This window comes from Planococcus citri, chromosome 3, assembly GCF_950023065.1.
Source record: "Planococcus citri chromosome 3, ihPlaCitr1.1, whole genome shotgun sequence".
Classification (NCBI taxonomy): Eukaryota; Metazoa; Arthropoda; class Insecta; order Hemiptera; family Pseudococcidae; genus Planococcus; species Planococcus citri.
The window spans coordinates 33981977-33996253 of record NC_088679.1 but is presented as its reverse complement, the minus strand read 5'-3'; the positions used below and the strand labels follow the sequence as shown (position 1 = coordinate 33996253).

The 14277-nt window shown below is 32.3% G+C and overlaps 2 protein-coding genes across 2 annotated transcripts; one reads left to right on the top strand and one right to left on the bottom strand.

Annotated features, from left to right (window-relative positions):
- Window positions 1–3564: 3564 nt before the first annotated feature.
- LOC135840580 (uncharacterized) lies at window positions 3565–5654 on the top strand. Its single transcript, XM_065357201.1, has 5 exons — window positions 3565–3846; window positions 3929–4105; window positions 4181–4348; window positions 4499–4732; window positions 4823–5654. Exons 1-5 carry the CDS (start codon window positions 3565–3567, stop codon window positions 5558–5560), a joined length of 1599 nt encoding a protein of 532 aa, XP_065213273.1. The 3' UTR covers window positions 5561–5654.
- Window positions 5655–12071: 6417 nt separating this feature from the next.
- On the bottom strand, window positions 12072–13985 carry LOC135841136 (uncharacterized). The gene is made up of 2 exons (XM_065357952.1): window positions 13858–13985; window positions 12072–13457 (listed from the first exon to the last, which is right to left on the bottom strand). Exon 2 carries the CDS (start codon window positions 13389–13391, stop codon window positions 12183–12185), a length of 1209 nt encoding a protein of 402 aa, XP_065214024.1. The 5' UTR covers window positions 13392–13457; window positions 13858–13985; the 3' UTR covers window positions 12072–12182.
- Window positions 13986–14277: the final 292 nt, after the last annotated feature.

Here is a 14277-nt window from a genome sequence, read left to right as displayed (position 1 = left end):
GGAAGAGCTGATAGGTTTTTTAAAATTTAATTGCCTGTAAATGTCTCGAGTAAGCATACTAAATTTACAATTCCCTGAATTTAATGCCCACATTGCCCATGAATCATGTTATGTAGAGGCGAGCAGAAATTAAAATTCTCATTACAACTACAAAGTGAACATTGTTCGAATAAATGTGTTTTCCTGGTCGCCAAATAAGACTGCAGGGCAGTTAGAGGACAAATTAGCAAAATTTATTCGCGCCTAGCTTCGACCAACAAGTACATATTAGGTGTAGCCTATCTTACAAGGGAACTTTTCGAATTCACCGTCTCTGATTTGAATGAAACTAAGCTTGATCGAGAGAGCAGCTTCTAAAACTACTGGAATCAAAATTTCAGATTCTTAAGTTCATTTTTGGACCTCTGGTGAATTTTTAAAAATAAAAAAAAACTCAAAAAAGCTGTTTTGAAGGCAATTTTTTCAACTTTCTTATGAAATATAATTTTTTTGGGCAAGTTGAACCAATGTGAATGAATCCTTCAATTCAACTCTCGCACACCAACAATTAGTTGTTTTGAACCATTCTGGAGCCTCCAACGAGTTCTTAAATTTCTCCAGAAATTTCAAAATCTCTCTCGAAGGCTCAAAAAGTACCGCTAAATTTCAGGACAGCGAGTTCAAAAGTGAATTTTTCATACTTTTTTAAAATTTAAAAATTAGTCAAAAATTCATTTCAGCTTTTTTTGAGTTTTTTTAAATTTTCAAAAATTTTTCAGAGGTCTAAAAATCTAATTACCCATAGGTACCTATAAAAAAACACTGAGTGGGTGAAACTCGTAAAGAAAAATTCTTATAAAATTGTAAGTATTCGTTGTAGTTGTTGTTTACTTACTAAACGTTACGACTTTGACATTTGGTAGCTGTTAGGAAAAAAAATTCGCATAAAATGTCTGATTTACTCGAGCATGTTTTCGGGTGAAAGAGCAGCAGACTAGACGGTTGAAGAGTGAAAGGAGATGATAAAAAATTCAGATGAAAGCATGAGATGACTTTAAAGCGTAGGTAGCGTGGATAAATGTGGTTCAATGGTTTAGATAGAGTGATTTTATCATTTCAATTATGCCATGCTGAATGGTGTGCGAAATTTAAACGTTTAAATACATCCACAGTAGTCTTCAAGTAGCTGCGTGGTTTCTGCGATTCCATTGTATTGTACTGTGAGAGAGTATTCGGCGGCGTATTAATTTATTCGCTAGGCTCGAGTGATATATTTGGTTTGGTAGAATAGGCAGGTTTCATTCGAAGGAAAAAATTACAGATAAATTGCTCTATTTGTTTTCGGTATGGTACTTGAAGAGATAAGAGAATCGAGAAAGAGAGAGAATTTTCTACCGGAGAAGAATAATGACATCTGAAAATACATAAGGAAAGGGTACAAAATTTTGAGATTTCCCATTTAGGTTTCCATAGATAAAAGACTCCTACACTTTTTATCGCGCTTGTTGTAATACGAATTCTGAAGGGAAAACCCCCTAATTATCAAGAAGCGTGGGATGCAATTTTGTAGGCTTGCTTAACAATGATCAATTTTATGTGAAATTGATTTTTTTTTTGAACATTAAAAATATAAAAAATAGGCTACTTACCTACTTATACGTTATACGTACCCAATTTTATTGGTTATGTGAAAATTTTATTCAAATTATTTTTTAAACAGTTGAAAATTATTTCAAAAATTGGATAAAAATAAACAATTTGGATTTTTTGACTGAAAATTCTCCTGCTTTAAATTATTGGCTAAGAGTTTGATTCAATATTTAAATTTCGAGCAAAAATGTTGTTCAAATTTATCAAAACTTCGCTTCAAAAGTTATTGCAGAGCAAAATAAGTGAATTGCCTCATTTCAGATTCACCTCAAATTTACTTGATCACAATTGAATTTGATTACAATCAGAATCGCCCTGAAAACATTGAAAAAAAATAGAGTGAAATGTCATTTTGCCTCCCACCCCACACACACACTATCAAAAATTGTTCAATTCTTTCAACAATTATTAGACTTTCCAAATTGCAAATTTTTCAAACAATTGAAAAAAAAATTAAAATTAAAGTTTTAAAATCAATTTTAAATTTCTCAAGCCCCCACCCAAAAAATCAGGGTTCAAGGTTAATTTCCTCTCTTACCCTTGGTCCCGTCTACTGATTTTATTTAAATTCTTAGCAATACCTAATTCTATTGGAAGAAATATGATTCAATTTAAATTTCATAAACAAAAAGTTCATCCCCAATAAAATTAACTAAATGGTTTAATTTGATAACAATTTGATCCAACCAAATTCTTTTTCCAAAATGAAATTTCTGTTTTCAGTTTCATAAAATTAGAAAAATTGCGTTTTATGATTTTGGATCAGAATTTTTTGTACGAGTTTCAAATTTTTTTCACAAGTTCATTTAATCCTGCTACAAAATTTACAATGCGAGGCATTAGGCTCAATGAACAGATCTAATTCTATCAATCCCTGATCTGATTAAATCTGGTCACATCAAATTGGAACCTGGAATTTTCGATTGAGTAATTGAGTATGCATATAGGTAGGTATTCCCCTGCACCTGGCAGAAAAATCAGTGAACTGAGTAAAGAAAAATTGACAAGGCACCTAAAATACATTACCAGACCAAATTTAGAATGCTGAATTTCATTTTTCGATTTGGTTCTATCCAATTTTTGGAAAGTCAAGTTTGGCTTATTTTTTACAAAACAACAAATTGATCAAATTATCTAAGGCTGGTGAAATTTAGTTTCTATCTATCCTATTTTCGAGTAGAAAGTTTTTCTGTCGAAAAAATTATCATAAAAATAGCCGAATTGATTGATCAATCTAGAGTTATCTTCGCATAAATTTTCGAAATCCGTTACTTTCGGTTAAAATTCATAATTATTATATATATTTTTTGAGAACTGAAAAATTCAAAAATCTGCTTGAAGATCTCAATAGCTCAACAGGGTCACCAGTCAATTTTGGTGGTCAAAAATTGGATATTTTGACCCAAAATTTAAAATTTTTTTTTCAAATTTTGGAGAAAATTAGAAATAGGTAGATATGCATTTTTGAAAAATGAGACTGAAAATTCAGGTGTTCAGATTTAATGTAAAAAATACGTAACTAAATTACATAGGTACTTAATTTCGTGTATTTTTCTCATAGGCTGTTTGCTATAAAGAATGTCACACCAGCAATCGACGTATTTTTTAGGCAGGGCCCATTATTACTTCTGTGTAAACAGATGGAATATTCTGCGAAACGTGTCACGATTTAACAACAGACGATCAATCTTGAAAAAAAAAAAAAAAAGACGATCAATCTGTTCTTACTTTATAAAATTTGTGATCGTGTGGTTCAAAGTTGTTCCAAAATTTTAATGCAAGAATGGAATCTAAATTTTATGTATGGTTTATATTTTGGTATTTTAATTCTGTAGTATATGCTGGTTTTGCTGGGTATTTCAAAGGTACAGCCATCTTTAGTTTTTTTTTTTTAATATTATAATTTAATATCAGGTGTTATTTCCATTAAAAGTAATGATAATTGAATTTCTAGCTTTAATCTTCAATCGAGAACAGAACTCACTTATTGCCATCCCAGATAACTATTCGCCCGAGTTGAAATATCACACGTCTTGGGTAACAGTATGCCCAGCTCAGACCATCGATGAGCGAGAATTTGATAAAGAATTCTCTTTTTCCAACGGTTCTTTATTTGTGAAAAACATGCAGGATGAAAGTCTCCCACCTGATGAATGTAAAAATCCTCAGAAGCTCTCTATGGCATGGTTCAAAGAAACTGTTGAATTTGGTTACGAAGTAGGTAAAATAGTTTGTTTGTTTTTTTTTTTTAAATCTCGGATTATTTGTAATTGCGCAATTTTTTTCAAACCGTGTTAAGATATATGTTGAAGAATCGAAAGGATTCGTGCCTTCTCATTATGAAAGCTACGAATCAACCAAATATCTATTGGAAATAAAATCATCATCATGGACGAAGTTTTTTCAACATTTGATTGAAATGAGCAAGACTGAGGAAGAAGTCATATTACAGTTGGATGAGTCCAAGCCAATAATGGTGAATATCTAAATGAAGAGAAACATCATTTTCATGGTTTGGACTAGGCAACTAATGATTGGATAATAATTTTAGGAATTTATATGGATACCTTTATTTAAAGTTTGGTTTAAAGCGAATCGGCTTCGAAAAATTGAATACCAAATCAGAAAGGATAATATAAACCCAATGCCAACGTGTCAAAATTACAATTTAGGAGAGGAATTGTTTTTTCACGCCGACATAGATTCGTTTTATAAAGAAGTATGTAGAAATAATTGAGTTTCACTTTTTGAACAGGTATCATAGCTACTTATCTAAAAAGATTTAGGCATTCGATTCTTTGCATACCTTCTCAGTTCTTAGATGCCCTTTACCTATCTAATCCAATATTTTTCTATTTCAATAATCAAGGAAAGCCAAGAGAAAGCATTTAATGGATTGCAATTGAAATTAGGATTGCAGAAAGCTGAATGCGAAGCAGAATTTGATTGTTTAGAAAAATGGTCATTAATTCCAACGGATCAATTCCAATTTGGATCTTCTTCGCCTCTCATATGTTCTAATATAACAACCGTGCCAATTTGGAGAAGTACGGTTAAAAAAATCCTAGAAAAATTGGACCGATATTTGTACGCCTTGACTCAGGTATGTATAAGGAATCTTCCATTATGATTTATGACATACCTAGGTAATTTTCAATTTCAATTCTTCGATATTTTTTCATTTCGTGCGTAGGTTTCCGGTAAATCATTACGAATAGTCGCAGGTGTCAGTGGTGTACTTGCGTTACCCCGAAGTCGCAGTTTAAAAGGTCTACTGGCACTTTTAGATAATTACGTATACTTCAAGCACCAGAAATTCACTATTCGAGCTCCCCATCGTATCTACAAAATCGTCAAATACAAGACAAATGATTGCGATAGCAGTCTGGACTCATCGGTTTGTTGGCACGGTGTATTAATTGTAATAGAAAATAGCCCCTTTTTCCAAGAAAAGAATCGAATTTGCGAAGATCGAACTGAAATCTTGAAATGGACGGAAATTAAATACGAGACTTCGTCTTCCGATGTCGGAGCAAAGCCATCCAAGTATATTTATGCGTGTAAAATTAATCAGAAATCGATCGAAGGTGTTGGATTAACGTATAAATTTGATGTAATTGTGGGCGAATTTTCGTTGAGCATGTTCTCAGAAGAACAGAGGGAAGAAATTGATCGATTGTCTAAAAAAAGGCGAAACGAACAGTTGGTTTTGAAATTAGCAGTTAATGAAGTATTAGAACGTCCAGTGATTGATGATGAAGATTTCGATTTAAAGGTTGATAAAGATGATCAAACTATAAATGATGAAAATCCGACTGATAAAGATGATAGCCCTGAGCCTGAGAGAGAAGATCATGGAAATCCGACCGAAAGTGATGGTAGCTCTGAGTCTGAGGGAGAAGATCAGAGCAACAGAAAGAAGAATGATTGAAAATCATTCAAGACAGAATCAAGATACCTACATTAGTTGCCTGAGTTACCATTTTTCTTTTTCGGATAGTGTGAAAATTTTATTGTGTGTAGGACTGTAGGTACCTATTTCTATTCACTCTTTGAAACTGACTAGTTGTAGGTATACTTAGTCTCGCACATGTTCTGTAAATATTTTTAATCAAGAATGTATCATAGGTATCCATAATAAATGCATAAAGACGAAATAAGATCTTCATAATTACATAATTTAGGGGGCTTGAGCCTTGACATCCTTCAAATTTCAGTTACCTATGCCTACTATTTTCTGAAAATGTTAATTAGGTACGTACCGAAATGACAACAAATCAGCCCCAGCAAATAAGAGATGAAAAAAGCTTTAAAAATTGAGTAAAGAAAAATCAGTTTCCTTGTCGTCTTATTTTCAAAAACAATTGTTGGCCGGAGCGAAGCAAACGCAAAAGCTTTTGAAAACTGATAATATTTAGGAGAGTGAATAGCATTACTTAATGTGAATTTAAGTAGCTTTGATATTATTCTCATAATTTCCGTGGTCAATTTTCTGTAGATTTCAATTTTCGAAATGAAAAACAATTAACACCAGAGCTGTCGAAAATAATTTAAACTTTCGAATAGTGAAGCAACTTTGGCCCGAACGAAATGAGGGCAGAATCTTTCATAAATTCATAATTCAAGAATGAAAACAATGATCCTAGGTATCATTTTAGACATAAAGAGGTCATTTTGTTGGTTTTGACATTCTTTTAAAAATGTGAACAATAGGTAATTTTCAAAAAATTCCAATTTTGGAATAGACAAGTACAAATACGAGGACAGAAGCTTTTAAAAATTTATAATTCGAAAAATAAAACAACATTGTTTTAGACTTGATTTTGCTGTTTTCCTCATTTTCAAAATTTGAATTATCAGTTTCAAAAAATTTTATTTTGGAACCAAAAGCTGTGATTGGCCCGAGCAAGGCAAGGGTGAGAGCTTTTGTTAACTTATATAGTTCAAGAAATGAAACAATATTACTTCAGTTTGGCTTTCGCATATTTTTTATCCAAAAATGCAAAAGTCAAATATCAAATAATCATAAAAAATGAAAATATTTAGGCTTACCTACTCAATTTTTGAAGTTATGGGTATCAAGAATACTTTGGGTCGATTTGAAAAAAGCTCGATCGATACATAAATATTTGCGTTTGAGAATAATTTGCAACTATGACAATCGGACAATCGTGAACCACTGTCTGTGTTCTGTTATTTTTTTCTAAGCGAATCACAATATTCCTAAAAACCAAACCAGAAAACTAAAAAAAAAAAAAAAAAAAAAAAAGGAAGAAGAAAAAGAATTGATCGCGAGTTGCAAAATATCAGAAAGTCTGTTCAAATAATAGACACCCAGAAATAAACGAAACTTGTAGGTACGGTATTTGACTCATTTGCACACCTGTGCCGCTGTCAATTTTTCTAAATTCGTATAAAAAACCTATTAAATGTTGACGAATGTGACCCAACTGGATGACTCATTGGAATCAAATACATTACCTATTGTATTTTTATAGATTTAAAAATTAAGAACGCGTCGATTTAGGAACAAACTTGAACTAAAATCTGTAATCTTTAAATTATAGCTTCGGAATTTGACAAGCTTTCTAAAGCGAGGGCAAAAGTTTTTGGAAATTTACAATCTATGTATCAAAAATACTTTTAAAAAGCAAAATACCAACAACCAAAAAAAAACAAAACAAAACAAAACAATTAAAAAAAACAAAAATAATTGTCAACAAAAATCTAACATCGCAAAGCAGAGATCACTCAGCAGCTGTGATCAGAAATTGATATGTAATTTCAAATCAATCTAAAAAATATCCATAAGTTTGAGAACTGGATTGAAAAACCGGACCGATAAATTCCGCTGGCGCTTGGCTCGGTTTTTCAATTCAGTTCTCAAACTTATGGATATTTTTTATTTTGGTAAGTACATACCAGATTGATTTGAAATTACATATCAATTTCTGATCACAGCTGCTGAGTGATCTTGAATTTTTTCATTAAAATTACTTAGCTGATTTTTGTTGACAGTTCTTTTTGTTTCTTTAATTGTTTATTTTTTTTGGTTGGTGGTAATTTTGCTTTTCAAAAGTATTTTTGATGTACATATATCACGAGTTTTTTTTGTTTTTAAATATTTATTACGTAAATGACCTACAGCTTTGTTAACAAGAATTCGGGTATTAAAAGAATTGTTAGAATAATTTTTTAAATCACAAAGTTTCTCACTAGAAGAATACTACAAAACTATAATATGAGTTCAATTTCGTAGGTAAAGTGGTATAAATTGAGGTTTATTTCGAAATATTATAACGTCAGTTTTCACAGAAAATATTTTTTGACCCCCTTTTCCCCAATTTGAAAATTTCTTTCCTCCCTAAAACACTCCCAAAATGGAAATTTTTTGTAGTACCGTAGAAAAGGGTCATTTACATCATATTCGCTATCACTGTTCAAAATTTCAAGCAAATCGGTTCATTTGGAGAGTTGCAGCCTTGTCAACGGAAATTTATAAGCATGAAATTTCATGAATATTTCCATTTTTCATTCTCAACCACCCTAAAAATGAAAATTCTTTAATATACCATAAAAAAGGGTCATCTCTGCGTCGACTTAGTCCATCCCCATAAAATTTCAAGTCTACTTTCAAGTTTTAGGGTTCTAATGAATGGTTGAAAATTTAAAAAATCGCTCAAGTATTATTGGGTAAATTTGTTTTTTGATAATTTTTTCTCCTTCAATATTTCACATGATTCAAGTCAAAAAATCGAAAAAAATAATTTGTAAAATTTTTGGCAATTTTCTCTGATTTTCTGAAATTTTTAATGTTAACAAAAAAAATTGGCGTCATACAGTGCGTTCCAAAATATTTCCCCAGTTTTCAAAATCATATCTTTCGATTTTTTGGCTCGAATAATGTGAAATATTTGAGAAGAAAAAATTTTCAAAACATGACTTTACCTGAAAATAAGCGATTTGCAGATTTTTAACATCTCATGTGATGGATTTAGACGGAAAAGGCCTAGCTTACCATCATTTTTCTCGAAATAGATTAAGCGAGGCTTAGAGTAAAAAAAGAATATTTTTTTCAAAAATTTGTTCCTTTTGAAAACCCATATTTGATATTTCCCCTCCAGTGGCATTTCCAGAGCTAAAAAAATTTTCTGAGTGACTTTCAACTCAAAATGAAGGTCTACACTGAATTATATTGGTCAAAATCCTCCAAATATTTTGTTCGTGATAGACCCTACAATTATGTACATATAAGTACCTGCCTAAGTAGGTCCACTTTTTATTTTTAGAAAACAAAGCACAAATTGTCAAAAATAGTCAATTTTGAATTTTTTAAAATTCAACTAAAATTGGAAAATTGATTTGGTCAGTTGAAATTTTGATTATAGGGGTTTCAGATTATGTTCTTTTCAAAAATGTCAGCCCCATTCAACTTGGTGGTGGACAGTGACACTAGCATGCGTGGAAACCTGTGAATTGCAGCTCCCTAAAATTACAGTTTTGACAGTTCAAAAAAATCATAGGGTTTCAATGAAGTCAAAGCTTACAATTCAGAAGTTTCAAAGGATTTTCTCTCTCCCCTTCATTTCCCATCGTAAAATTTTTGAACGTATCTACGTATCTACTCGTAGGTATTTATGCTGTTGTGTTTGTTATCAGTACAATTACCTAATGAATCAATTTCGACAGCTGTTCTTCTGTTCCTCCAAACGGAACTGAATATGATAAGGAAAGATTATTTTTAGGAAGACGGTTGATTCATCTCATCACGCTTTTTTTCCATTTCACGATTAGGTGTACTTTTCCCATTAATTTCACTTATCTGTGGACTATTTTTGTTTTTCATAAATGTTTTGATAACATGTTGCTCACTGAGTACACGAACCAACCCTAGATATGTATTTATTCTTCTTCGTAAAAATAACGTAATATCCTTAATTTAATCACAAAATGATAAACGAGTGTATTTTTCTTTCTTCAATATCTTAAATATAAAATCTTACGACATCGGATAGATAGGTAGGTAGGTAGGTAGGTATTCAGCAGCAAACACACAATATCGTATCAAAGCTTAAGCTTAAGCAGTTTGTTTACAACAAACCGTATACAAATACGTTAATACTCTCCACGTTGCCCACGTAATCTTCACCAGTAATACATACCTAACCCAAGTTTATGTAGTAACTTAGGTAGGTACTTCCATTGATAGCGGATTATGCTGCTAACGGACAAGTCATTGTAACATTATTGATGCATGTGCAACTGCACCGCAGCGTCCCGTCCGCGTCTGTCTGTCCGTCGCAGACGTCAGCGTCACCGTCGCAATTATACACACGTTCTTATCACCCATTATCGCCCGCCAAGGTCAGATTTTTCTTCGAAAACCATTCACTACCGGTCAGTTTATATTCATATCGGTATGACTACCAGGCTTACTCTGATGCTCGATGAGCTCGTGTTAACGACGATTTTTTTTTTACCCAGTAGTGAAAAATGCCACGTCGCAATTTTCTTCTTCCTTGGTTTTATGGCTGTGCAAACACGGCGCGTGTATTTAACTACGATTCAATTTAAAAGCTTATTTTTACAATTTACATCTGCGTCGAGAGTTTCCCTCTGCAAACAAATTCGTGTGTATCGTAAAAAATTGACGTAGAGTGTCGAATAGGTGTTGAGGCTAATATTTGAATGATTTTGACCAAATTCAAGGTGATAGTTTATTTTAAGTTGAAAGTGTCTCAAAAATTTTTTTTCAGCCCTCTAGTTCAAAATGGGTACCTAAAGCTATGAGGCTCCAAAGTGGGGCTTTTTTTTTCAAAAAATGAAGCTATTTGCTAATACGCAGGAATTCCCCTTTCTGACCCTAAATATGTGATTTGAGATTCTATTCCACGTCTCTCGACTCTTGGACTTGAATATAAATTCTTCGTGACGTTATTTTTTCAAAAATTGAGAAATTTACTCAAAAATAACATCCTTTGTATGTCTATTTGAAAAACATGCCACAGCCTTTGTTATGGAAATACCAAAAAAAAAATAGGTTAGGTTTTATCGCAGACACGAAAATAGTCACAACACAAAATTCGTTTCACTGAAAAACAAACCATGTTATCCACAGCGCACAGTTTTGAAATACCTACATGTTTTATGAATGAATTTTTAAATTGAAAAGAATATTTTCGAATCAAAAGCCGCAAAGGCTATTGCTGTTTGCGTCAGGATATCGACGAGTCAATCTTTGTTTGTTATTTACCCAATGAAAAAATGCTATCTCGGTTGCCAATATCATTCCCCTCACTCCTCCTTCATCCCACTTCCATCAATGAAAACACGTTCCCAGACCTATCTCGTGCGAAAGATAAGCATAGTCCAGTTCGCGGTCATTCTTCTTTTATTTTGCAACCTACGCCGAATGGGTGCCTACATTTCCACATGTATTTTCAAATTTTCAAACGTACTTGGTACCTCTACCTAATACACTTACCCTACCACGCAGATTTGTTTTCGCAAATAAAACAATAAATATTTATTACTTTTCTCACACACGCAGCCTTTGTTCGAGGTGACGTCATTGATTGATTACCACTTCACGTAGGTACTTTCTTGTCTCGTTTAATCGAATGTCTGATGTCTTGTCTACAAGTTTCACCTTTCATTCTTCATTCGTGTCATGATGTTTGATGTTTCTCTTTATCAGTTTCTGGATGTTTTGATTTTGATGAAATTACGATAACTGTATCAATTTCTTCCGCTGTGTGATGTGTACATTACAGATTGCTTCATCGACCAGATCTAAATTGAAAAAATAAAACATCGACGAGGATTTTGATAAACGTAACGCGCAGTTGTTTTTTAAAAAAATTGCTGCGATGGTAGAAAAAAAATAAAATACGTTGCGACGATTGTGTTCTGCGTCGTTAATTTTTCTTTCTTCCTTTCTGTCGTTTTGTCTAGACTAATTTGATTTTCGGCTCGTACAAAAGGTCTGAAAAAGTAAATTCATCTGTAGCTTTGATTGAATTGAAGTTTTTTTCCTGAATTCAACGATTCTTCATTCGCGTTATTTTTGATACTTTTTTCAATATTTTTAAGTTTCAAAATACAATAAGAATTTCAAACAAATTTAGGTAGGTATCAGAAAAAATAGCAGGTGTAGCAGGTGGTTTGTGACAAAAATTGAGAATTGAAAAAATCGTTTAAAAAATTTATAGCATTAATAAAAAATTGCAAAAAAGTAAAAATGTTTGAAACAAATAAATCTAAATACGAGTATCAAAATTAACAAAAATACAAGAAAAACAATTTTGTTTTAGGGTCTAAACTATTTTAAGATCATCTTAATTCATAATCGATGTTGAAAATTCAATCATCTATTTAAATCACGATCACAAAAAATTCCAATCAAGAGTAATTATGATAAATATTCTATGTACTATCTATTATAGGTAGGTAGGTAGCTAAGTACTACATAACACTTAACAGCAACAAATTCACGCACAATAATTAGAAACAAAGTATGTAAAACGAAAAAACAACACACGAATAGAAATAATTTATGCATTACCATTATTAGTGCCAGTGATGATAGAATTGAAAACTTCAAAATAATCGGGTTTTTCAAATTGAAAAAATTTTGTAGCAAATTGTTTCAACTGCACCGGCGAATTGTCCCAAATAAGTTTAGTGTACATATCAAAGATATGTTCAAGACGCTGTTCTTCTTCGAAAGTACCAGCAATAGGGCGAGGCAAGTAAAATTGTACATTGTCTATGATATCTAGAAGCATTTTCACAAATGCATCGCCACTGAAAAAATCTCTCGTTCGCATCCAGAACGGTAAAACATAAAAACGGTCGTATTCCTTTGACATCAATCGAAGTAATATTTTAAATCCAAAATAAGATACAAGAACTTTTAAAAATTCGTCGTCTTGTTTTGGTATTAGATATCGCATACATAATGTCGTCGTAGACATATCGAAATTAAAAATGTCTTCAACAGTTTGCGCTTTTCTTTCCAAAGTTGGGATTTGATCGAAGAAGAACTGCATAGATGATTCATTGAACGAGCCAGATAAGAGCATAGTTGAAGCAGAATGCAGCGTTTCTGTCTGGTTCATCATAACGTGCGTCCAATAGTGAATTAGATAATGTTCTTCGGCAGAGACACTAACTATGTCCATTTCTTTCGATAACAACGGCCATATACGTCGGATTTCATCCTCGAAACAATAACTGCAAGCAATTGCATACTGATCGATGACACTGAAACGACCACAAGAAATCATACTCCTGGCAGTACGCACATCATCGATGAAACCCTCGTTCTCATAAATGAAATCATGAAATCTATCCAGAACAGTAATCTGCTTCGTAGGGCGTTCCAAAAATTTATAAGAAACAAAGCTGTTGTCCCAATCTTGACATTCCTTTTTCAAAAAGCAAGCGTACTCCTGCATCGCTGATTGGATTGCTAACAATGGTGCGGATATATTTTCTTTGCAGTTACTTGTCTCAGGTTTTTCGTTAGGTTTATTCCAGGTGATTTCAATGAACCGATGTTTTAAATCAAGTATGGTTGGCGGCTCGTTGTCATATATCGTGCAGAGAATTCCTTTGATGCGTTTTTCTTCAATTTTCGTGCGCCATAATATTTGGACTAGTTTATCCGATGCTAAATCTTTCAAACAATGCACTTTTTTAGGACTGAATATCCATTCGTGTTCAATTTCGTCCGGCTTTGGGATTGGAAGATCGGCCATTTCGTTGAAAGATTTGCAGACTGATAATAAAGATGGATAGGTATGTATTGATTCCTCCAGCAAAACCTGAAATTCGTCAAATAAATACTTACCTATGTTGAAAAGTTAACTACATATAGCAGGGTGATTTGGTACACAAAAAATAGACATCATTTAACCACAAACCACACACATTAGACATTACAATAGTCAGACATGTAAATTTTGTAAATCAAAATCAAGCCCACAATATTGTACTTGGAAGTACATGAGTCATCTTTCAAAACAGGAAATCAAAATTTGAACATTTCATCACAATAACAATAATAACATCGATCAATCCATTTGACATTTAGTATAGTAATAGCTTTGGAAGTTCTACTGTTGAGGTTTGACTTTGATTTCGAAATGATGATTTGAATTCTAACGATGGTACATATAATTTAGTATAATTAAGTACACAATTCTAAAAACAAATCTAACTTACCTGTAACTGTATTTCAATGAGCTATTCGCAAACGCTTAACGTATCAAATCATCAAAATGATTACACCTTCGTTACAACCAATGTTTTCTTCAACTCTGAACTGAAATCAAAAATGATATTTTCAATCTTAGTTCTAATGAAAACTTCTAACTGAATCTACTCGTACAATACAAACTTACGAATTCCGTAGCAGTGTAATAAGAAATATTGACAATTTGTTAATTAATTTAATAATAATTACCCATGCTTAATAACACGCAATCGTAACTTCAATTCAACACAAAATCTGAAATTTGCAATATCGTCAAAAAAAATGTCAAAATTTATGGAGTAATGCAATATAAACGTGTTCTAAATTTACATAAACATAATGTTTTAAATTTTTGATAATTTTTCAGTGTTGCCAGATTGGGCGTAATA

Excerpts from the sequence above, each read along its gene's own strand:
- LOC135840580 (XM_065357201.1), top strand. The coding sequence starts at position 3,565 with ATGATAATTGAATTTCTAGCTTTAATCTTCAATCGAGAACAGAACTCA. Across the intron at positions 3,847-3,928 it reads CTGTTGAATTTGGTTACGAA|ATATATGTTGAAGAATCGAA; the intron begins GTAGGTAAAATA and ends AACCGTGTTAAG. Across the intron at positions 4,349-4,498 it reads TAGATTCGTTTTATAAAGAA|GAAAGCCAAGAGAAAGCATT; the intron begins GTATGTAGAAAT and ends TCAATAATCAAG.
- LOC135841136 (XM_065357952.1), bottom strand. The coding sequence starts at position 13,391 with ATGGCCGATCTTCCAATCCCAAAGCCGGACGAAATTGAACACGAATGG.